Below are 26,319 nucleotides of genomic sequence, written 5' to 3' on the forward strand. Positions count from 1 at the left end.
AAAGTCACTCATCTGCAACTTATATGTGGGATAACTGCAGTAAATGCAAGTCACGTCTGGCTGATGCAGACTTTAAACCTGCTAGCATACACGCTTACCTTCATTAGACTAGATAATTAAGCAGACAACCGTGCAGACACTGATCTATACTCTCTAAAAACACACAGCAAGTTTTTAACTCACACAGGTCCTCCTTTTCTTGGGAATTTAGTCTCTCTCTCTTTATTTCGAATCATTTTGAATGACTCAGTGTACTGAATCGGATCATTAGCCTAAAGGATTAGATCATGCAACTTGAATTTAGCTTCTCCTGTCAAAGATGAGTTCAAAATATGGATGCGAATTTGGGGTCAGCTTGTGATAAACCTTTATTTTTGTATTAATTAACTAGCATCTGCTTTGAACTTATGCCTGTGTGACCTTCTGCTGGTTCACCGTGAGGCTGCTAGATAATAAATGTTATGGAGTAATTCAAGGTCTTTTCTCAATAACATCTTGCTCAACCCAAACACACAGCCTTAAAGTAGAGCTCTGATTCAAACCAGTTTTGTTCTTCATCATCTTGGTCATCCTCCTGCTCATGCATGAGCAGAAGTTGAGGCTCTCATGAACATTCTTAATGGTGTTATAGACTGTACCATTATCATTAAATAATGAATAATATATGATAATGCATCTTATACCACAGAGTGGCTGAATTCTCAAACCTGATTAGACAGAAGGTGTGACCTACACAATATGAGGCAGGTGGTTTTAATGTTATGGCTGATTGGTGTAGATGACAGAGCAGTGATTCAAAAGGTATCTGAAACAGACTACACACTGAGCTCTTTAGTTCTTACAAAGATTAACTGAATACTATAGTTCCTGCACCAAGATGCATGATGTTTGTTCCCCCCCTCTTTTTTTTTTACTCAGAGTCTTTTGAACATTTATGAATGAAATATCTTCCGTGAACGTTCAGTAACGACCTTGTGTCAGGGTGTATGATGTCACAACTACTGAGTCTAGACAACGCATGTATCATGTATTATGACAATTGCAATCATCGTGATCAGCATGATCACTGACAATCACGATCAACAAGATCAACATCAGTCAGTCAAGAGTGGTACAGCCTATAACACCACTACGAATATTCGTGAGAGTCTCAACTTGTGCTCATGCATGAGCAGGAGGATGACCAAGATGACGAAGAACAAACCTGGTTTGAATCAAAACTGTTATTATCTCTACTTTAAGGCTGTGTGTTTGGGTTTAATGAGCAAAATGTTATTGAGAAAGGAGCCATGTGCTATGAAGACCTTGAATTACTCCATAACATTTTTTATCTAGTAGCCTCACGGTGAACCAGCAGAAGGACACACAGGCATAAGTTCAAAGCAAACTCAAAGCAAATTGAAAATCACGATCAACACAATCAACATGATCACTGACAATTAGCAATCAATATGATCAGCATGATCACTGACATTCACAATCAATATGATCAGCATGATCACTGACAATCGCAATCAATATGATCACTGATAACAGTGATCAACAAGATCAACATGATCATTACGATCACTGACAATCGCGATCAACATGATCAACGATAATAGTGATCAACAAGATCAACGTGATCACTGACAATCGCAATTAACATGATCAACACAGACATCCCACCCTGCAAAAACTCATTTCAGGGAGGTAGCACCAAATGCCCAACCACCCACTCCCCGACTCCCCCCACCCATGTCTCCCAAGGTTCTATGACACTTTTGATTAAGTAATAATAAGTATATTTATATTAAACCCCATACAGAACTAAACATGTTAGCTGATAGCAGGATGTTGTAACTACCACAGCTGCTAATACTGCTTTGTTTTTATTTAATAGATTATTTAAATTATTAATTAATAGATTAATAGATTATTTAAATTATTTAAATAAGATGATCACACCGTTAATAAATCTCGGAATCCCTGAGAATTTTACTAATCACGTGACACATGACCAAGTTAGCATTTTTAAAACCTTTCCCTAAAAAAATGCTTATTGATCTACTAGAAACATTCATTTACATACAAAAAGTATTTAAACCAGTTCTCAGAACCAGTGATTATTAAAACTGTTAGCACCCCAAAGTTGATTATTTTCCTATAACATCATGTGCCCAAGTGTTTTATTCCTCTTACACCACAGCAACTTACCAACAATTACAATATTTTATTTATTAAACAACTCATCATACTATTTTCCATTTATAGTTACATGTAATTAAACAAGTGAGTTCCTGTTGTCACGTACGTTATAGCAGCTATAAACGCTCGTTCCCTCACCAGCCTCTTTATTCTCTCTCTTGAAATTAATGAGACAAATATAGCACGTTTTAATTATTCACAGTACACACATGTACACATTCATTACTTCAGTACTTTTTGTCTCAAATGGCTAAAATAAATGGAAGCCCTGGAAAGCCTCACAGCAGCTCCACTGAGAGCGGGCGCGATCCCCTTTAAAGAGCGACACTAGCAAAGTGCAGCGTGGGTCTGTGAGGGAGAGACTGAGCTGGATGATGGATCATGCTATTCATGTAAGCTAAAAAAAATGTAATGTTTAGAAATTTTGATATAGGCTGCCACTTCCCGATTGGTGAAAAGTTGAGTGTCCGGTGTAGGAGAGGGGCACAAGGACAATCCAGAGAATTCCCGTGTGAACCCAGTTACGCATGAAAATATGTACTTATATTTTTATCAGGCTACTCACGATATTGTTTTTATTAATTTATTTAATTACAGTTTTAAACAAGTGTGCAGAGAGTTTGGCCTCATCACGTTGTAGAACATAAGTAAACCTGCAGGTAATCAGCTAGTTTCAATAATGCTAGCTCTGCTAATAAACAGACCTGAACTCACCTCAACATGACTTTTACAGTCATTTAACTCACCATGGGCAACAGAAAAGTCACTGTTGCAAACAGCGCAGCGAGCAACACTGTCATTATTTTTTACCCCTATTAGCCTTAGTGTAGTCTGGAGTAAAGTGAGTTTTATATTGTCTTTTTCTCGGACACTCTTCTCGGACAGCAGACGCCATCGCGGCTGCAGACGCAGAACTCTGGAAGTCTGAACTGACAGGAGATGGAGAGAGGGAGAGGTTGACTGTGTGCCCGCCCACAGAGACAACTGATTGGTCTATTTAGCACATATGAGACCAATCATCAGAGGAGGCTCATTCTGTTGCAATTCAAAACTTTGCAATATACAAAGCCTCCGAAATGAGACGCGGCTTATATCACTACATGTGTCTCTCTCGCTCGCACCGTTTCCGGGATATTGTATCTAATTTCTAATCTGTTGTCTATACCTATGATTCCAGCTACCAGTCTGTTTTCGTTTAAAACACAGACATGTTAGAATCCTGTTCATTTTTTCCTGTTGTTTAGTGATTTCAAAGTTAGGACACCACAAATTAAAGCGTAACGTTCACATGATGTTTGCCTTTTAAAGAAATAAAGGTGGCATAATTGGTATAATTAGACCTACATGTAACTATGCACATATACTGTACAGCTTTACTGTATAATATTAAGGTATTAAAGTTCCTTATTTCCTGCGGTTCAGTTTAGTTAAATTGTGTGCCTTCCATCCAAAAACAAGTTTATCGATCCAAACCTTTATTTCAAATTAGATAATGCTTTCTTTTTGATTAGTTAAATGTTTTTATTTGAAATAGTCATACACTCACATAACCCATAAAAAAACTATAAATGTATTTTATTCTGTTAATCTCTGCCTGCTGCATATTGTAAGACAACATAAGTGATGGAAAGAAACTGCTGAGTCACATAGTTGTATAGCGCGCCATCTAGTGGCCATGAATAGGAATGGTTTCTGTCCAGCTTTCCAGACATTACAGTAATTTGCTAACTGGCTACCTATAAATAAATATGGCTATAAAGATTCAGTGCAAGAAACCAAAAAACAACATACTGATATGGAAAATGCATTTACCATGAAATCATTATGAATAGCTGAAAAAAATGGAAAGATTAGTGTGTTTTAGATAAATACTATAAATTAAACAATCATTAAAATAGATTATATCCTGGGGAAAAGCTGCAGTTCTAAGAGCAAACTAATAGCATCTGAATTGAGTAATTGTCTAAGTTTATTCCATCATTTATGATAATTAAAATGATTGTTTAAGACAGAAATTCAAAAACCGAAGGATGTCATGCTTAGTGACAACAGGGTTCACAGAAGAACAGCAGTCACAACTGTGTTAATATCTTAATCTGGTCAGTGCTTTTACACTTGGTTAGTGCTGAGCAGATCAGTGCAGAATCACTTCTCAATTCTCTCTCGAAGGCCTGTGAGATTTCTGTTTAAATTGGCATCCTGAGGTTGTTGTGCTGGTATACGTGTTATTGGTCATAATGGTAAATCCAACTCTACTTCAGAAGACACGATGTATCCCTTTCCTGTGGGAACTCCAGCACTGAGGGCTTTGCTCCAGCTTCCAGTGTCACGATAAGTCAGCAGGATTTCAAATACTATAAAACACAACAAATTCTTACCAGTGAAAAGACATTCAAAACTCATATTAGATAGTTACACTTGTTACACAGCTATAACTCTAATGGCATCATACCTCTCTCTTCAGTTCTCACAGCTGATCCGTTTTTAGATTGAGTTTTACGTGACAGCAACACACACTGTTTAAACCAGGAAACTTTTTATTTATTTTTTCCTTTTTCTTATCTTCTGTGTACAGTAGAAGATAAAGGCAGTGTATAATGTGTTAGTAAGCTGTTAGCAAGGCCATTGTGAGCCTCCATGTAATGTGGTGCAGAACCAGAGGTGTACAAGCATTTTAAATGGCCTACAGTCTGTTTTACAAGTTCAGTTATTGGCCCAATATTAAGACAGTAAAAAAAAGAAAAGAAAAAAAAAAAAGGGAAGTTCACTGGGTGTCACAAAAATAAAAAATTTCCACTGAGTATAAAAGTGTGCGTTCAGTCTGCTAGGAATCGATTGTTGTAATGAAGAAATATAACCAGTGAGCCTGTAAAATCTATATTTAGATAAAACTGTTCAGATGTACAGCAGAAACCACTTAACCCCATCTTATTAAGTTGTTCACGTGACTTAAAACGCAATGTAAAGTCACCAATTAAGTAGGTCTATTGTTTTTTTTTTTTTTTAATATTAGTCATGGCCTAATCTATCTTTTTACACAAATAATAAATGCATCCATCTGATTCCCAACAAAAAAGGTCTGGACACCATGTCTTAAAGACAAATCACAGACATTTTAATGAGTTTGGTAGCACCAGGAGGGAGAGAAGACAGGTGAGCTCACCTTGGTTGATGGCTAGGATTTTTGAGTGAAAATTCTTGGGGTTTGGTCTTTTCATCATGTACTCATCAATGGGCAGCCTCGCCATCTGCACGCTGAGCTCTTTTGCCCTGGTGTAGCTCCGTTTCTGTTAGAAACCCAACACTCAGTAACCAAAACCAACATATTACAAATACATAGTAAATTCTTACTCACACAAGCCAGCTGAATAATACTGAAACACCCTGAATAACAAATTTACCATCAATACATTTGTCACAGTTTGATAAAAGGTTAGTCTCAGGGTCAGATGTGATGTCTAACAAGAATACACATTTAGAAAAAGTCTTTTAAAATCTTAGTAGTAAACTGCAATGAGCACAAGCACAAACTATGCCCCGTCCACAGGTTTTCCGACTAAAACCTGCCCCGATTGCCTGCAGTTTGTGTACTTTTAATAGCATCTTGAGTGAGGTATGTCTTCAAAATGAATGTTTAACTTTACTATTTTTGCCTTGAAAAAGACAACACTTGTTCTAACCGAAGGCATTACTGCAGTGCAAATTTCCTTTATTTGTTTTTTTTTTTTTTTTTTAAATGTATGCAAATAATTATATTTTTACTTTCCCAGACAAGCTTTCCAAGCACATTAAACCCAGTGAAAGACTGGTATACATTGTCAATCACTATAATTTGTAAATGATTAATGCTTTAAAAAAAAAACAAACAAAAAAAACTTTTGGTCAAAAACTTCTAGGCTGATCAGTGTGGCCTATAAGCAATATATAGAACCTAAGAGCAGCGGCTGATGAATGACATGAACAAATAGGCAAATTTTATTTATCTGTTATTTCTATGCCTTTATAAATCATCACATATCTAATTTATGAAGCAGACATAAATTATCAGCACTGCCAAATAGTGGAATGTAATACAGTGCTCTTTCAGCTGAGCTGTCAGTTTGCACTGCGGTTCAGGTCAGAGTAACCGATTAACATTGTCTTTGCTGAATGAATCGGAGTTACCATCACTAAATAAAGTGTGACCCCGCCAAACAATATAGCACCAACCTTTTGAATGCTCTCATCTACCAGGCCTCCAAGAATGTAGACCTTGTCTCCATTTACTTCCTCTAAAGCTGAAATGTGAAAGAAATATGTCAAACTGCTTTGATGTTTGTTGTGTCAGGCAAACATATTGGCAGCAAATCAGTAATTTAATGAAATTCAATGAAAATCGCTAACCTTCACTCGCATCTGGAGTTAAATAAATTACATCCTCACAAGGAAAGAGATCAATCCAACTCTCCGCAGTGATATCAATCTGCTCAATGCAAAGTGTCAGTTAGTCAAATATTATGTTTTCAGCCACGCTACTGATGGGATATGTAACATGTAATAGACAACAAAAGCACATTTCAATTACAACATTATAAGTTGTCTTTCAATGTATTAAAATATTTAAACAGTTAACAACCGGCCTGCGTTAATTGGAAATAATTTTGAAATTTAATTTAGAAATCATGTCAATACCACAAATTAATAAACCACACACAGAAAAAGTTGTCTGAAACCTGCAAGACTAGTTACAGTGCTCACTAAAATAATCTGTGGCCTGTTAGAAGGCATATTTCAGACTGTGATATCAGTAATGCAAAGGCCAACAGTATGATTAACAATCTGTATATACTGTATACTGTGCAGCTCTTTTTCAAGCTCCATTAATTCTGTACTGACCAAGTAGTTAAGAAAGCCTTCATTCATTCTGATGCATTCTTTATAAAGCAGACTGTCTTCTTTCATGTCTGTGAGGAAGAGGTGAAACGGCTGCGTGGCTTTCTTATTGGACCCATAGAGACGTCTTATTTGACTGGCGAGACGACTGATTTCCTTGGAGCAAAAAAGAAGAGTACAAATAGAATAAAAGAATAAAGCAGACACATTAAGCTCAAATAGACTGTCATTCTTTCTGATTCATTTATCAAAATGGGAAAACAATTCTCCAATCTGAACCCATCACATGAGGAATTTTACAGACTGCACTTTCCTGTGTCTGCAAAGATTATGTCAAATTTTTCCTTCTAAAAATGCACACATATAAATGACCCCAAGTTATATATATCCCATCTGATCTGCCATGTTAGTAAATATTCATTTATATCCTATGGGAAATAAAGGGTTTCATCCTTTTTTTTTTTTGTTCGGTGTGGAGACACTTTAGGACCTGACAGGGGTACTGTCAGTTTAAAATGCAGGACAATAAAATATTGATGGCATTTCACAGGACTTGTCAGAGAAGCAATGCTTCTGGGTCTTATTAGCACAGGTATAGCCTATATACAGGCTACAGGCATGTTATCTACTACTGATCAACTGTAACATCAGACTTCGTATCCCGAAGTCCAGAAGTCGTATCCCGTCCAAATAGTACTTAAGAAATCTCTCTTAATAACTGAAGTTAGTATACATTTCCTGTTATGTAGCACTTATTCAGACTTAACAGAGAGTCTCTCACTTTGTGTGACATGCAGTCGCTCATGCTCAGATCCACACACAGTCTTGGTCCAGCTGCTCTCGCCTCCTCCAGACGCTCTCTTGTGATAGCCTTGGTCACACGTTTACTAAACTGAGACACAACATCTACAAGAGACCCAGAGCAAAAATGTTATATTAAAAAATACATTCAGCACTTGTGAGAAGAAAATAAGTTACATCACAGTAATGCAGAAAGAATGAAATAAGTGGCAATTTATAGTATAGGAATAAAAAGAAAATTAATGTGAAGCAATAGAGAGACAAATTTTTGCTGAACATTGCTGAAATGATTGGATGCTATAAAAACCCCATCACAACAAACTGACCCCAGTGCTTTATCTTTACATAACACTACATGGAGTGTTCTCATTTACCAGCTGTATGGTGATTTGCAAAAAACAAACATATATAAGTAAGCAAATATTTCCCATTAACTGAACGTTACATATTAACACACTATAAAAATCTAGTTCTGTAAAAGTGTGCAACATCATTTAAATAAATAGTAATTGATGCAAATTAATTAATCATGACTTTGTGAAGGTTTATTGCAACCATGATCAGCTGTTAAATACAATGATCTTTAACTCCTGACCATTCTTTATCCATGCTCACAAAACCTCTCCATAAGGAAGTAAGGAAGCCACCTTTATCTTGTTGGTTCTGTTTCCTTCTCTGTTTTTCCTCTTTCCTCTTGCTCTTTTTTGCCTCCAATCTCCTCTCCCAGTTCCGCTGTTTTCGCATCACATTCTTCTGTGCAATCAACATATGAAAGATGCACAGAACTCATACATTTCTCTAATCAGGCAGGAATGGCTAAAACATATTAACATTTTAAAGAAAGTAATAATCTTGATTATTCACTCGTTATACTCAGTGCCTACTTACACATTGACAACATGGGCTTTGTTTTAACAGGACAATCACAATGTTTCAATAGTGTGTGAGTGACAGAAGAAATTGGTACATTGTTGTCTAACTGCAGCTTCACTTTTATTGCAGCAACAGGTTTATCTGTGAATGTGGTCATTGTTTAGGTTAGAAAGCAAACCCAGAAATAATGTCTTGGGGCTGCACAAATTATGTCTATAATGCATGATTATAGATGTGAACCCTTGCAATACTGACATTATATTGACATAAGAGCAATCTAAGATGTTCTAGGTGACTGTTTCTGTGGGTAGTTTGTTGACTCACCGGCCTCAAGTAAAGTGACAAGGAAATAAATGTGATAAAACTGTACAATATCCATGAGTGTCACTGGAGCTTATGTCATTATGTATTGCCACTTGGTCAACCACCTATCCATCCACATACCCATAATGACATACTGCTTTCAGAAAAGGGGGCATATAAAGCTGTAAACATGCACCAACACACTGAGGCAATCCAAACATTACTGTGAGCAGTAAATTAAAAAAGACCGTCGTGAGTGACGTGATCTCGCTTACAGAGCATAATGTTTCCTCTCTGTTTGATGCGCTGGAGCTCAGATCCACATCAATGCTGAGAAACTCCATCATGCCAGACACAGATTCATCATTTAGAAGTCGGTCTTCAAAGCTTGACTTCTGTTTCTCAACTATTTCCACAGTTTCACTCATTTCCAAGATGCATCTTTTTCACAAATACAGAATGACAGAAAGTTATATAAATGACTTTATAACTAGATATATAGCTCAAATAACTTTCTCTCTCTCTCTCTCATATATATATATATATATATATATATATATATATATATATATATATGTGTGTGTGTGTGTAATGTGAATATATCTTTCCTACATACATACATACATACATACATATATATGTATTTATGTAGGAAAGAACTGAAAAAGTCCCCAGAATAGTTTTAAAAAGCACCAAAATTACCAGTTAGCACGACTCGTTTCAAATAAGCTGCATCCTTCTCCTCGCGCACATGATAACTCTCGGCTGTTGCGTAGCTTTGTCGCGCGTTGATGACGTAACGGTGCGCTTAAGCCTTCCATTAAAAGCTATCACATAATAATAATAATAATAATAATAATAATAATAATAATAATAATAATAAAGCTGAGATCACATTTATTGGTAAATTTTTACAAACTCTAAACTGTCCTGCTTTGTCTGTCTAAAGCAGGAATGTCACCCAGATGGCCATATAACCCGATAAAGGTTCAGTTCCGCTGCAACAAATATATTTAGAACCCCTGTTTTAAATTAAAATCGTTTTGTGGAATGTAATTAAACTGAAAGATATGGAAAAAGCTATTCTCTGTTATTCCACTAGAGGGCAAATAGAGCAATAAACTCAGGACCATACTCTACAAACAAATCTGACAAAATGTGCTAATAACACACACACACACACACACACACACACACACACACACACACACACACACACACACACACACATGGGGATGAATATTTATGTAATCACAACTTTAATGATATTTAGTTGTACGTAATTTTGCAAACTATATTAATTCCCCACTTTAATATTACGGGCTATTTGGTATATTTTAATTACATATAATCCAGTGGCGTGCGGTGGTGTTTTAAAATGAGGAGGCAGTATATATATATATATATATATATATATATATATATATATATATATATATATATAGATAGATAGATAGATATAGATATATAGATATATATATATATATATATATATATAAACATTACATAAAAAACAGAGAACAAATATAATTCTATTTTGTATTTTATTATTTTTTTAAATTTTATTTAATATTTTTAATACTAATTATACATTTCATAGTGTTTACATTTATTCCAAAATAACTAAAGTAACAATTATTGCAGTAACAATTTGAACAATGTTTTGGAAACACTTAACAATAACGTTTCATTAGTTAACATTAGTTAACTACTTTAGTATGAATGAACAATACTTCAACAGCATTTATTAATCTTTGTTCAAGCCATTTTTGTTGTAGTTATATATTTGTCCATTGGGTGGCACTCTGGTATAGAATACCCATGATACATCAGGGCAATTGGATAATGAGACAACAGGTGGGTTGATGGCGGAGGAGGGGAAGATCGAGTCCGCAAATTCGGACAGCCAAGGAAGGCATGAACTGGTTAGTGAATGGGTCAGGAGAGAGGGATCCTGGTATGAGGAAGATGACATGAATAGTGAAGAATGGATGGCGGTAGGGGGTGAAAAAGAGCGGGATATAGGAAGAAGTCGGGAAGGAGGGCATAGACACATAAATAACAGGTAAAAAAAAGGGGGTTTGGAAGAAAGTAATTTTGAGGAAAATGAGTGGACGATTGGGAGAGAATTGGAAAGGGAAGAATTTAAGATAATACTTGTAGTGAGGAAAGAAGATGAACACACAGGTTTAAGTCCAATTGCACTTACCAAAGAGTTAAAAAAGAAGTTGGGAGAGATAGAAATGGCAAAAGTCCTTTATGACGGGAATATATTGATCAAATGTAAGACAGAGGAACAAAGGAATAAAGCGTTACTTATTGGAAGTGTATGCAAGAAGACTGTAGTGGATAAAAAAGTAATGGGAAAACGGGGACACGGGGAGTAATATGGGGTATTCCAGTCGAAGAGGATTTGGACAACATCAAAAAGAATATTCTAGGAGGAATAGTGACGAATGTGAGGAGATTAAATAAAACAGTAAATGGAAAACGAATTGCCAGTTTGTCTGTGTTAATTGACTTTCAAGATGAAAAACTTCCAGAAAGGGTTAAAACAGGATACATGAGCTACTATGGCAGAGAATATGTTCCACCACCTCTTAGGTGTTACAAATGTCAGAGATTTGGACTTATTGCTGCAGTGTGCAGAGGAAAACAAAGATGTGCCAAATGTGGGGGAGAGCATAGGTATGAGGAATGTAGGGAAAATGTGAAGGCAGCGTGTTGTAACTGTGGTGGAGAGCATAGTGTAACATATGGAGGGTGTGAGGTAAGGAAAAGAGTGGTGGAGGTCCAACAAATTAAAACAAAGAATAATATAAGTTATGCAGAGGCAGTTAAAAAAGTTCGAGAAGGAAAAACAAAGGACAGCCAAGGATGTAAGAACCCTGGATAATGGGAGAAACCCAAAAGAGGTATCAGTGAACATAGAAAATTTTATTTTGTTCATAGCATATGTTATAAATTGTACTGATCAGGTAAAACATAAAACAGAGGAGATTAAAGTTATTACAGAAGGTGCTGAGAAATTCTGAGAAAAACCTCTCTTGGGAACAAATTACCAGAAGACTTGAGTCGGAAGGGAAGTCTTCAAGCCAAATTGGATAGAGTAAATGTATATAATTCAATGGAATGCAAGAAGTCTATTGGCAAATGGACAGAAATTCAAAAGTTTTATTAATGACTTAGAAATAAAACCAGACATAATTTACATCCAAGAAACTTGGTTGAAACTTTATAATAGCAGGTTATGATAGTGTTAGGAGAGATAGAGACTGGGGGGGTTAGGGTTAGGGTTGGGGGGGGGGGGGGGGTATCAAACAGAATGTGCATTATAATGTAATGGTAAAAGGAAATGAATTGGAATTTATAATAATAGAAGTTTGGACAAATGAAGGAAATATTAAAATAGTAAATTATTATAATCCTTGTAAGAAATTAACATTGGAAAACTTAGAGGAACTTGCAATAAATTTAGAGGGTAAGGTTATTTGTTGTGGAGATTTTAATGGGCATAATATGTTGTGGGATAGTTATAATGATTCAAATGGGGAAGTAATAGAGGAATTAATGGAACTAAAAAATTTAGTATGTGTAAACAATGGAGACGGTACTAGAATAAATGTGGTAAATGGGAAGGAAACGGCAGTTGATTTACAGTTGTATCGGAAGCTATAGCAGGGTTATGTTGGTGGGAAATTAATAAAGATAGTATGTTAGGAAGCGATCATTATCCAATTTTTATAGAAGTAGGTAAAGAAACGAAATAAATGAATCAAATGGGTCAGAAAGATGGGTATTTAGTAAAGCAGATTGGGTGAAATTCAGGGAGATAAGTGATGAAATGATGGGAGTAATTAATGTTGATGAGGAAATAGAGGAATTAAATTGAGTAGTTAGTGGAGTTATAATAGAAGCAGCAAAACAATCAATTCCAGGAAGTTTAGGGAATAGGAGAAAAAAGATTGTCCCATGGTGGACGGAAGAATGTGGGAAAGTAATAAAAGAAAGGAACAAAGTTTTTAAAATACTTCAAAGAACACACAATTTTGAAGATTTAATCAAGTTTAAAAAGATGCAGGCAAAGGTAAGAAGAACTATTAAAACAGCAAAAAGGGAATATTGGAGAAAGAGATATTTATAAAGTATGGGGTATGATAAGCAAAATGAATGGAATTAGGAGAGAGTTTAGATATCCTACATTAATAAATAATGAAGGCACAGCGGTGACAGAGAAGGAGAACGTGGAAATGATTATGAAAACATTTGTCAAAATCCATAGCTCGGATAATATCAGCAAAGAAGGGAGAATCAAAAAGTATACTTTTAGAGTTATATAATAAGGTATGGGAAAAGGGACAACTACCTTGTTGCTGGAAAGAAGCTGTAGTAATCCCAATACCTAAAGCTGGGAAAGAAGGTAAAAGGTCAAGTGATTACAGGCCAATTTCTCTTACTTCACACTTATGTAAGGTAATGGAAAAAAATATAAACCAGAGATTAACATATTTTATGGAAACTAAAGGGAATATTTGTAATTATCAAAGTGGATTTAGAAAAGGTAGATGTACTATGGACCCTACAGTATGTCTGGAACATGTAATATACGAAGAGCTCAGGCTAATAGAGAAAGTGTAGTGGCAGTATTTTTTGACATCGAGAAAGCTTATGATATGATGTGGAAAGAAGGGTTAATAATTAAATTGAGAAAAGCAGGAGTTAAAGGAAAAATGATAAGATGGATTGGAAGTTTGGAAGATCTATTCAAATAAAGATTGGGAAAGAATTTTCAGAGATAATAAATGTAGAAAATGGAACACCACAAGGAAGTATAATTAGTCCTTTATTATTCTCTATTATGATTAATGATGTGTTTTTAAGTATTGAAAAAGGGATAGGAATTTCTCTTTATGCAGATGATGGTGCAATCTGGAAACGAGGGAGGAATATAGAGTTTATGGTAAGAAAAGTGCAAGAAGCAATCACAGAAGTAGAAAGGTGGTCATATAAGTGGGGTTTTAGATTCTCTGTTGAAAAAACAAAAACTTTATTCTTTTTAAAATGTAGAATTAGTAAAGAGGTAAAATTGGAATTATATGGTCAAGAAATAGACAGAGTATCGTGTTTTAAATTTCTGGGTATATGATTTGATGAGAAACTCACGTTTAAAATATACATTCAAAAAATTGTTGCTAAATGTAAAAAGGTAATGAATGTTATGAGATGTTTAGTGGGGAAAGAATGGGGGGCTGAGAGAAGTATATATACGGGTTTGATATATAGTGTATCAATCTGCTGCTAATACTGTGTTAAAAGAGGTGGATAAAGTTCAGTACAAGGCATTAAGATTATGTACGGGGGCGATGAGATCTACACCAACTGCAGCCTTGCAGGTTGAAATGGAAGAAATGCCTTTAGATCTTAGAAGAATTGAACTGTCACTAAGATATTGGGTCAATATAATAGGACATAGTCAAGAACACCCAGCTAGGGTAGTTCTAAAACCTTTCTGGGAAAAAGGAAAGAAAGAAATCAAAACTTTTGGATGGGAAGTGCCTAGAGTGGTAAAAGAAATGGAAATTGGTGAAACTCCAATAAGTCCTACAGTTGCATGGTCAACAATCCCTCTGTGGATAATATCTCAACCTACGGTAGATATGACATTGTTAAGTAAGGAAAATAAGGATGAGTTAAAATCAAATGCTCAAATAACACATAAGTACATTCATGAAAATTATTATGGCTATGTTCAAATATATTCTGATGCATTGAAAAATATGGAAGACAAAGTAGGTGTGGCATTCAATATCCCAGAATTTAATGTCAAAGTCAGTAAAAGAATCACAGATTGTCTGTCAATATATACTGGTGAAATGATTGCAATTTTACTGGCATTGCAATGGGTGGAGGAAAATAAGCCAATGCGGACACTCATATGTTCTGATTCAAGTTCATCTTTAATTACAATTAAAACATGTCATTCAGAGAGCAGAGCAGATATAATGATTGAGATTCTTCAAACAATATACAGGATCCAGATGATGGGAATATGTGTAGCTTTCTGTTGGATACCAGCGCATGTGGGAGTAAAAGGAAATGAGTTGGCAGACGAATATGCAAAAGAAGCAACAAAGAAAGTAGACATAGATATGCAGATTAAATATGGTAAGAGTGAAATGAAGTGTTTAATCAAACAACATGTGAAGAATAGATGGCAGAAATTTTGGGAAGAAGAAAGAACAGGGAGATGGTTTTATAGCATTCAAAGAATTGTTGGTAAATATAGAATAGTAGGAAGAAATAGACATGAGGAAACTATAGTCTCAAGGCATACTGCTCTTAATAGCAGTTTGAAGAGAATGGGGAGACATGAAACTGGAAAATGTGAATATTGTAATCAAGAGGAAAATGTAGAACGTTATAATGAAATGTCCAAGGTATGGCAAGGAAGGAAAGATACTGATTGATGACCTCAAGGAAAATAAAGAGAGGTTTGAGTTGATAAACATTTTGGGGAGTAAATCAGGGGATAAAAACTTTCAATTTTAATGCGGTATTTAAAGGACACGGGATTATATAATAGAATATAGAGATTTCAGGGGTAAACTATGATCCTGACCCACACTCCTAATCAGAAGGTGACGCTAATGCACCTAAAACTTGTATGCCACCCGCCATTAAAACACCAAGAAGAAGAAGAGGAGGCGACAACAGGTGTGTGTATTGGTAGTGGGGAAGCACACAGTTTTTGACCGTTTTAGGTCGTGCTTCATTATGTTAAACAGGCTTTTTGGATTATGTGTTGGACCGTGTTGAACAGTATGCTGTATCTACAAGGTATGGAGTTTTGTGTGGACTTTTTGTGAGCCAAACAAAATGACAACACAGGAAGCTAACTGAAGCAATGTTTATTCACTGAAGCACAATAAAGAAAGAGACTATTTGCATCTTACATCTGTTTGCATAGACTCTAATTTTTACACATCAACTACTTGCTCTCTTCTATTACCAATACCAGCAGTTTAATGGAAAGCTGCTACATAAAGTCAAAAACTGTGCTTCACTAAGTAGCGAGCATGGAGGCTTCGTCGCGGAAATGTGACGGTAATTGTGGATTGTTCCTGTTGGATGCATGTGGAAATGTGTGTTGCTGGGACATCGCTTGATTCATCGCTGGAGTAAAAGTCAACGCATTTGTTTCGCCGGACAGAAGGATGGATAAAGGACATGGACATTTGGAGAAAGATTACGTGTTGCTGCACGTGAGGACATCATTTTGTCACACGTCTCTGGATTTAATCAGTGGCTTTATTTGACTTGGTGGATTCGTTTTGCATTATATTTCTTCCCGTTTGGAGGATTTGTTGTTGGATTTACTCTGCGCGCTCTGCTGAATCAGGCCTGGTCCCTCGACTGGATTATAGGTATGTTTGTTGTACATTAAAATGGCCATTTCAAATTACGTGTGCACACAACTGGGTTTAAAGCGTAATTCCAGTGCATTGGTTGCTGAATAGACATTGCTTATGTATATGAATTGTATGTTTGTTCACAATTGTTTGCAAAATGGAAGATGAAAAGTGTATGAATGCTGAAGGGTTTACTGAGTCAATTCAAAGCTTGCTAAATGTTGATACTGAGTCTGTAAAAGGGAAAAGAACTGTTAACACCCAAAGCTTTATTGGAAAAGGTTGATACTATGCAAAACTTAAGAAAGGCAAAGTTTAAAAAGGCTCAGAAACTAATAGAGGCTGGTAACAGGTTAATGTGTGATGCCAGAGAATATGAACCTGAGATTTGCAAGGTCTCTGAAGACTTTAAAGTAGTGTGTACAGAGGCTAAAGAGGCCCATGAGACATTACTGGTTTTTTTTGACCTGTCCAGGAAGTTGAAAAACATGAAATATGGTTCAAAGCAAAGATGATACCAGTCAATGAGTTCACTGAACGTGTAAATAAGTGGTTATCAGACACATCGCCAAGTCATAATTTCTGTAGTGGATGATATAAATAATGACGTAGGTCCTGGAGACAGCATTTCAAATGTGTCTTTAGCTTCCTCCAAAAGCAACAAACATAGCTCACGCAGTGGTAGAAGTGGATCTGTTTCATCAGCGCATGTACAAGCAATGGTGGAGAAAGCTGCACTTATGGCACGCGTTGCTGCATTAAAAGCCAAACATGCTATTGAAGCTCAGGAGGAGGAATTAAGACGGAAAAAGGAACAGTTGCAATTGGATGCTGAAATAGCAGCTTCTACTGCAAAGATTGCTGTGTTACAAGCTTCTGATAATCACAGCAAATGTTCACATAATGGAAGTTGAAGTTCAAAGGGAAAACAGAGTGATCAAAGAAAGATCAATGTGAGTCATAACCTTAATTCTGATTCTGCGTGGCCCAGGGGTTTGAATCCTACTGCAAATGAATATGTGACATTGAATTCATTGTCGACAAATACAGCTGGAGTAGTTGGTGCTACCGCATCACATGCTATATTAGATCAGAACCAAGGAAACAAATGTTACCTCTCAGTTTGATCCCTTGCTGGAAGTTTTGAAAAGACAGGAGGAATTAACAACATATCTCATTCAGCAGCAAGAACATCCTCGTATTTTACCTAAATGAGAGATTCCGATCTTTAATGGAGATCCATTGCAATACATTCCCTTCATCAGAGCATTTGAACATGGCACTGAAGAAAAAACTACCAATGAAATAGATTGTTTGTATTTCCTCGAGCAGTTTACAAGTGGCCAGCCAAAGGACTTGGTAAAAAGTTGTCAGCACTTACCCCCTCCAGAGGCTATGCATTGGCCAAAAGATTATTAAAGGAACATTTTGGTAATGAATTCCAGGTATCTACTGCCTGTTTGGAGAAGGTGTTAAACTGGCCTGCCTTAAAGTCTGAGGATGTACAAGGATTACAGGCTTATGCTTTGTTCTTACGTACCTGTTGTAATACTATGGGTGCGCTTTTTTACATGCAAGAACTCAACATGTCTAGCAATATGAAAATTATTGTAACAAAGTTACCCTATAAGCTAAGACAGCAATGGAGAGTAGGGTTGCAACTAATGATTATTTTCATAATCGATTAATCGGACGATTAATTTTTCGATTAATCGGATTTAAAAAAAACCCCCACAATTTTTAAAATACCTTTTTTGTTTATTTTAAATTAAATTCACACACTGGGTGTTACAAATGTAAATTTCAAAGTAAAACTTCACATTATCACAACATTTTGTCCAGTTATTTTGGCAGCAGAACTTTTTTTTATATAAATGAACAAAACAAAACCACAAACTGTTTGTGTTTCTCAAAGAGGTAGAACTACAAAGTGCTAGACCATCACTGTTTGTTTAAACAGTCAATCTTCCATAAACTTTGAATTGAAATGCAAAAAAGTCAACACGTCCACCTGGCTGAGGCTGGCTCTCTTTTTGTAAGCTATGTTGCCTGCCGCAGAGAAGAGGCGCTCGGATGGAGTTGAGGTGCCTGGGATGCATAGGTAGGATTTTGCAAGCTTTGCCAAGGTGGGATATTTTGCGTGATTAACTCTCCACCACTCCAGACGGTTTTCCTCCTTGGCAATTGGCCTCTCAGCAAAGTAAGCCTGGATCTCATTTCTGACTTGGCTGGTGATGTTCTCTTCAGCTTGCTCCTCTTTATTCTCTTCCTCACTGCTGCCTCCAGACTCCAGGAGTGAGTCAAGGTAAGAGCCAGATGTTGAGGGTTCATCAGCTGCAGTCACAGTTGAAGTGGATGATTTCTGCTGCACCATCTCCCTTCTTACATCAAGCACCTCTGTTTGCAGTTTTGCCTGCACATTTATCATTTGTTCTGGTGTTAGAAATTTCATCCTTCGGAACCTTGGATCCAGGGCAGAGGAGAGAATTACTGTGTTTGGTACTTGCTCAAAAATAATGTCCTTCCATCTAGTTTGAAGCTGCTCTTTTGCAATGGCCTGGAAGGACTTTAGTGGAGCTGAATCAAAGGCTGCACCCTCAGTGGACCTCAACAGCCCTTTCACAAGTGCAGGCACTGAAGAGATTGTGATATATTCTTGTCCACTCATAAACACAGTGGCACATTCAAAAGGCTTAAGACAGACAGACATCATCTTCCACTCATCCCCTATGTAGTGGCATGTAATGCCAAGTTAGGCTTCAGTGGCTACCCTTGTCCATATATCTGCAGTTAAAGCAATTCTGTTCTCACTATTGTTGATGTCACCTTTTACCTTCTGGAATGTCTCCTGGTACTTTCTCTCCATCAGTTTAGTAAAATGTGTTCTAGAAATTAGCGTGTATCCTGGATTGAGTATGCTGATCATGCTTTTAAAACCTTGGTCTTCAACCACTGACAGTGGCCGCATGTCAGTGACCAGCATTTTGAGGATGGCATCAGTTACAACAGCTGCTTCTTGTGGAGTGCATGGCTGATTTTTTCTCTGAACAAACTCACTCATGGTGCACTGTTTCTTTCTTAAACGGGAAAAAAATGTATATATATTTATAAAGGTTATTATTTTTATTTATATATATATACACACTATATTACCAAAAGTATTCGGTCACCCATCCAAATGATCAGAATCAGGTGTCCTAATCACTTGGCCTGGCCACAGGTGTATAAAGTCAAGCACTTAGGCATGCAGACTGTTTTTACAAACATTTGTGAAAGAATGGGCCGCTCTCAGGAGCTCAGTGAATTCCAGCGTGGAACTGTCATAGGATGCCACCTGTGCAACAAATCCAGTCGTGAAATTTCCTCACTCCTAAATATTCCACAGTCAACTGTCAGCTTTATCATAACAAAATGGAAGAGTTTGGGAACAACAGCAACTCGGCCACGAAGTGGTAGGCCACGTAAACTGACGGAGAGGGGTCAGCGGATGCTGAAGCGCATAGTGCAAAGAGGTCGTCGACTTTCTTCACAGTCAATTGCTACAAACTTCATGTGACCTTCAGATTAGCCCAAGTACAGTACGCAGAGAGCTTCATGGAATGGGTTTCCGTGGCCGAGCAGCTGCATCCAAGCCACACATCACCAAGTGCAATGCAAAGCGTCGGATGCAGTGGTGTAAAGCACGCCGCCACTGGACTCTAGAGCAGTGGAGACGCGTTCTCTGGAGTGATGAATCACGCTTTTCCATCTGGCAATCTGATGGACAAGTCTGGGTTTGGAGGTTGCCAGGAGAACGGTACATTTTGGACTGCATTGTGCCGAGTGTGAAATTTGGTGGAGGAGGAATTATGGTGTGGGGTTGTTTTTCAGGAGTTGGGCTTGGCCCCTTAGTTCCAGTGAAAGGAACTTTGAATGCTTCAGGATACCAAAACATTTTGGACAATTCCATGCTCCCAACCTTGTGGGAACAGTTTGGAGCGGGCCCCTTCCTCTTCCAACATGACTGTGCACCAGTGCACAAAGCAAGGTCCATAAAGACATGGATGACAGAGTCTGGTGTGGATGAACTTGACTGGCCTGCACAGAGTCCTGACCTGAACCCGATAGAACACCTTTGGGATGAATTAAAGCGGAGACTGAGAGCCAGGCCTTCTCGACCAACATCAGTGTGTGACCTCACCAATGCGCTTTTGGAAGAATGGTCAGAAAATTCCTATAAACACACTCCTCAACCTTGTGGACAGCCTTCCCAGAAGAGTTGAAGCTGTAATAGCTGCAAAAGGTGGAATGACATCATATTGAACCCTATGGGTTAGGAATGGGATGGCACTTAAGTTCATATGTGAGTCAAGGCAGGTGACCGAATACTTTTGGTATATATATATATATATATATATATATATATATATATATATATATATATATATGGTAATATAAAGAATAGTGTGTATGAATAATAAAGCACTGATAATTCACCATACTTGGCCACAATTCACTTCACTTCAAAAAAAAAAAAAAACTGTTGCAAGGCCCTGATCTAACCAATCTTCTGGTAGGTGTACTGATGAGATTCAGACAACAACCAGTAGCCCTCATGGCGGACATGGAAGCGATGTTCCACCAAGTCAAAGTGGCCAAGGAACATGTGGACTTTCTACGATTCTTATGGTGGCCTGGTGGAGAAATAACTAAAGAGCCCATTACATTTAGGATGACAGTTCATCTCTTCGGGGCTGCATCTTCTCCTAGCTGTGCTTGTTATGCCTTAAGACAGACAGCGAAAGACAATCAGGCAGACTTTCCATCAGAAGTAATTGAAACCATCAATAATAACTGAGAGATATCGTGCTAAGGAGATTCAGCAGTTAGACCTGGATAGAGACAAATTGCCCATCGAAAGAGCTTTAGGTCTCCAGTGGAATGTAGAAACTGATAACTTTCAATTTAAGATTTCTGTGAAAGATCGACTATGCACAAGAAGGGGCATTCTATCTGTCGTAAGCTCTGTGTACGATCCTATGGGATTTCTAGCACCACTTATTCTGCCTGCTAAAGTGCTTATGCAAGAGTTGTGCAGACAAAATTTGGGCTAGGATGAGGTTATCCCATTAGTCCTCCAGAAGCAGTGGGCACACTGGATATCTGAATTGCACAGAGTTGTAGAGTTCAAGGAGAACAGATGTTTTAAACACATGGATTTTGGACTGCCCACTCATGCTTGTTTACATCATTTTGCTGATGCATCCGAAAGTGGATATGGCACGGTTTCATACCTCAAGTTGCAGAACAGTTTAAACATGGTACAAGTGGCTTTCCTACTTGACAAATCTAGAGTAACACCATTAAAACCAGTGACTGTACCTCGCTTGGACCTAACATTGGCTGTATTGGCAGTTAAAGTTGACATCATGCTGGAAAAGGAGTTGCAACTTCCTTTGGAAAATTCAGTCTTTTGGACTGACAGCACGACTGTTCTTAATTGTATCAGAAACGAGGACAAACGCTTTCACACATTTGTCGCTAATAGAGTGTCTTACATACAGATGCTACACAACTTCAGCAGTGGAGGTATGTCCCCACTAAAGAAAATCCAGCAGACGATGCATCTCGTGGGCTAAAGATGGAACATTTTTTGAGCAGTAAGCGATGGATAGATGGTCCTAGCTTTCTCTGGAAACTGAGTGATACGCTGTTTTCTGTAAAAGAGCAGGTCTTGACAGATGATGACCCGGAAGTTAAAGGGGAATTGAAAGTAAATGTTGTCGCCTTGCAGAGTGGACAGAATGCCACTAGTCGACTAATTAACTACTACTCTGAATGGAAACGACTAAAGATTGCAGTTGTCTGGTACTTGAAGCTGCAGAAGATTCTGATGGAGCTGAGCCGCAAAAGAAAGGAGATCTCAGCTTCAAAACAGATTAACAATGTTACTGTAGATTCAAAATTACAGGAGCTTAAGGCATCTCTAGGTGGACAAAGTTTGACTGTGGAAGATCTATCCAAGGCTGAGATTGGTATCCTTCGTTTTAGTCAACAGGAACAATTTCAAAACGAAATTGCAGAGCTCAAGGATGGAAGTGTTAGAGTCAAGAGAAACAGTACTGTATACAGTTTGGATCCTGTATTACATAATGGATTGTTATTTTTGGGCCCATTGAAGTAAAAAGAGCCAGGAGTAAAGTAAAACGCTATGGTGTGATATTTACTTGTTTGGCAAGCAGAGCAGTCCATTTGGAAATGGTGTATTCATTAGATACGGACTCATGCATAAATGCCTTGCGCAGGTTTGTTTGTTGTCGTGGACAAGTTTCTCTTATGAGGTCGGATAATGGGACTAATTTTATCGGTGCTGAGCGGGAGTTAAAGGATGTTCTCTCAGCATTGGACAACAAGAAGATTCAGAGAGCCTTACTTCATAAGGAAGTTCAATGGTGCTTCACTCCCCCCACAGGCTCCCATTATGGAGGGATATGGGAGCGTATAATTTGAATGGTGAGACAAATTCTTTGTTCAGTTCTTCGACAACAAACACTGGACGATGAAGCATTGCAAACAATCTTGTGCGAAGCAGAAGCCATTTTGAATGACCATCCTATTTCCAAACTATCCAGTGACCCTAGTGATCTAGAAGCTCTCACTCCAAATCACATCCTGCTTATTGCCAGGCATTGCCACCTGGTTTATTTGAAAGATCTGACCTGTATGCCAAAAGGAGATGGAAACAAGTGCAATACATTTCCGATCTTTTTTTGGAAAAGATGGGTACGAGAATACCTACCCTTGTTACAAAATCAACAAAAGTGGAACAGAGAATGTAGAAACTTCACTTCTGGAGACATTGTAGTCATTGTTGATCCTTCAGCACCACGAGGCTCATGGATACTCGGAAGAGTTTTGGAGACCTACTCAGACAACAAAGGTTTAGTACGTTCAGTAAAGGTACAAACCAAAAGTAGTGTCGTAGAACGTCCAATTAATAAGCTTTGCCTTTTATTAGAATCAGACTAAGTTGGGGTATTTAGAAATTAAATTTACTGCTTCCTACCCAAAGATGCAGTGTTAGTTATGGCTTCATTTTTATTATTATTTTTTTTTTGAGTTCGTAATTGTTATGTCTTCCTGCCATAAGCGATTAAGGGGACGGTGTGTTCAAGCCATTTTTGTTGTAGTTATATATTTGTCCATTGGGTGGCACTCTGGTATAGAATATGATATATCAGGGCAATTGGATAATGAGACAACAGGTGTGTGTATTGGTAGTGGGGAAGCACACAGTTTTTGACCGTTTTAGGTCGTGCTTCATTATGTTAAACAGGCTTTATGGATTATGTGTTGGACCGTGTTGAACAGTATGCTGTATCTACAAGGTATGGAGTTTTGTGTGGACTTTTGGTGAGCCAAACAAAATGACACCACAGGAAGCTAACTGAAGCAATGTTTATTCACTGAAGCACAATAAAGAAAGAGACTATTTGCATCTTACATCTGTTCGCATAGACTCTAATTTTTATGCGTCAACTACTTGCTCACTCCTATTACCAATACCAGCAGTTTAATGGAAAGCTGCTACAATCTTATTTAATATTATTTTCAACATTTACTAATGCATTATTAAAATCAAACGTATTTGTTAACATTTAGTTAATGCAGTGTGAACTAACATGAACTAACAATGAACAACTGTATTTTTATTAACTAATGTTAGCAAAGATTAATAAATATTGTAATAAATGTTCATTGTTTGTTCATGTTAGTTAACACATTAACTAATGTTAACAAATGACATCTTATTGTAAAGTGTTACTAATATTTTTTATTTGTCAACTGATGTTCAGCTGTTCTTTTTAATAGTCAACTTATTTTCGGGTCATCGTCATAAAAGCTCTGTAAACACAAACACAGACACGAAGATATATTTTTCATTTCATCAAGCTGAATGCTCACTAAAAACTAACAGTCATCACGTTTCAGGCCATTTCAAGTTTTCATTTTTGACGTGACACAAAGCAGTGATATCTAAGCGGGTGAGTTGTTTACTTACTTTATAATTAGTCAGTAACGCCATCATTTTGTCCATTCAGGCCGAGAGCTCGCACGAAAACAAGAGACGGGATTTATCAAACGAACCGATCACATCCAATCATAACCTATCACATCCAATCATAACCGATCACATCCAATCATAACCGATCACATCCAATCATAACCGATCATATCCAATCATAACCGATCACATCCAATCATAACCGATCACATCCAATCATAATCGATCACATCCAGTCATAACCGATCACATCCAATCATAACCGATCACATCCAATCATAACCGATCACAGCCAATCATAACCGATCATATCCAATTATAGCGCGATGGAGGCGTTGCCTCCTCTCACATGACTTTCCCCCATTCATTCTCAATGACCCCCCACTAAACCCACGGCACGTTATGGGGTCTCTGTTATAAGTCAAAGGGCTGAGGGGAGACAAGCCTCCACTGTAACTTTACCTGCAGGTGTCGCTGTTGGACAGTGTTACTTTATAAAAACGAGTGACTTTTATACTTTGTCATTTTTAGTAATATTTGTGTTGTTTTATTTTTGCAATATCTGTTATTTTCTCATCCGATTTTTTGAGGAGACACTGCTTCTCTTGCCTCCTCGGAGGAAACACCCATGACATAATCCTAGTTAAGTCCATTTCAGTTCCAATTTTTTTTTTGTTCCACCATAAATTATCAAGGGTTCAAGGTTCTTTGTCACATACATTACATACATGTGATGTATTAATGTAGTGAAATGTTTTTCCTTAGTGCCTCGTCCCACAGTGATACATAATAAAACAGAATATAATAAAAGCTGAATACAGTGAATAAAAGCAGAATAGAATAGAATCTAGTAGACAAAATATACATGTTATATGTAAAAATATGCTTAGCAGCTTGGAGGAGGAATAACATCAATTTTCAAGGAATGACTGTGATGTAACTTGAAATGGACTTATTTAAAAATACAAAGAAAGAAAGTTAGAAAGAAAATCATCTTGCAAGTCAAATATATTAAAGACTTGGATCTTATTTTGAATGATTGAATTGATGTCGTTTAGCAGTTTAAACATTATCAATATATTTTAAGTAATAATAATCTATGTCCCATAACATATGCACAAGACTGTTCCTATTTACTATTTGAAACCTATTTGTCTTGCTAAAGAAATAGGAAATTAATAAGTTGTATAATGTACAAGAAGTTGTCTCATCAAGACCATATCTATGATCATGCCCAAGAAATGTCCACACATAGCATTGAGAAATAGTTTTAATGACTGAACCCAAAGCAGTTTATTTCAGTGTAACTCAGTGCTACTTTACATTTAAGTCCTCATTTAGCTTTTTTAGTGAAATAAATTAGCTCAGTTAACTTGTGTGGAAATTACTGAGAAGGGCTCACACCTGAGTGTACAAAAATACCGCAAGTCCAGATAACAACATATGTGAGGACAGAACAGTGAGGGGATGCACCTTTTAACCCAGTGTGTAAACAAATGGTTAACTTCCCTCATGCAAAGACAACTGTACTTTCAAGAGACAAAGAGGTAGACTTTTCATTTCCATGTGTATTTACATTTTACATTCATTCAGTTTAGCAGATGACCTTATCCAGAGAACATACATATGTGACATAGAGAAGTGCACTTGACTACGTGATATGACTGCAGTCATCTTGCCATTTTTGTAAGAAAGTTCTTTTATTTACATTCCTTATAAATAAACAGTTTATCAGAACTCAGTGATCCAAACATGTGCAAAGATCAGAGGCCCAAAAAGACAAGATGTTCATGAACCCAAATGTTTTTCTTTCTTTCTTTCTTTTTAACT

The 26,319-nt window shown here is 37.1% G+C and overlaps 2 protein-coding genes across 10 annotated transcripts in view; one reads left to right on the top strand and one right to left on the bottom strand.

Moving 5' to 3' along the window:
* Positions 1–26,319, top strand: part of LOC113540370 (uncharacterized) — a 54,956-nt gene that overhangs the window by 1,194 nt on the left and 27,443 nt on the right. For 8 of the 9 annotated variants that reach the window (XM_053233117.1, XM_053233119.1, XM_053233118.1 and 5 more), the window contains exon 1: positions 12,391–16,460. The exons of the other annotated variant lie outside the window; for it this stretch is intronic. In XM_053233117.1, the coding sequence (XP_053089092.1) occupies positions 14,400–15,503 (1,104 nt within the window). In that variant the 5' untranslated portion in view covers positions 12,391–14,399 and the 3' untranslated portion in view covers positions 15,504–16,460. Of the gene's footprint in view, positions 1–12,390; positions 16,461–26,319 lie in introns of those variants that run through there. 9 annotated transcript variants of the gene reach the window in all.
* On the bottom strand, positions 3,684–9,843 carry trmt10b (tRNA methyltransferase 10B). Its single transcript, XM_053233125.1, has 9 exons — positions 9,739–9,843; positions 9,312–9,477; positions 8,508–8,613; positions 7,841–7,965; positions 7,063–7,215; positions 6,571–6,649; positions 6,397–6,464; positions 5,351–5,474; positions 3,684–4,541 (listed from the first exon to the last, which is right to left on the bottom strand). Exons 2-9 carry the CDS (start codon positions 9,462–9,464, stop codon positions 4,420–4,422), a joined length of 930 nt encoding a protein of 309 aa, XP_053089100.1. The 5' UTR covers positions 9,465–9,477; positions 9,739–9,843; the 3' UTR covers positions 3,684–4,419.

This window comes from Pangasianodon hypophthalmus, chromosome 4 (assembly GCF_027358585.1).
Source record: "Pangasianodon hypophthalmus isolate fPanHyp1 chromosome 4, fPanHyp1.pri, whole genome shotgun sequence".
NCBI lineage: Eukaryota > Metazoa > Chordata > Actinopteri > Siluriformes > Pangasiidae > Pangasianodon > Pangasianodon hypophthalmus.

What these genes read in the sequence shown, in the direction of transcription:
- trmt10b (XM_053233125.1), bottom strand. Translation starts at nt 9,464, where the DNA reads ATGAGTGAAACTGTGGAAATAGTTGAGAAACAGAAGTCAAGCTTTGAA. An exon ending in ACAGAACCAACAAGATAAAG is followed by an intron (nt 7,966 to 8,507) that starts GTGGCTTCCTTA and finishes GGTCTCTTGTAG; the next exon opens with ATGTTGTGTCTCAGTTTAGT. An exon ending in AAGGCTTTCTTAACTACTTG is followed by an intron (nt 6,650 to 7,062) that starts GTCAGTACAGAA and finishes TGCATTGAGCAG; the next exon opens with ATTGATATCACTGCGGAGAG.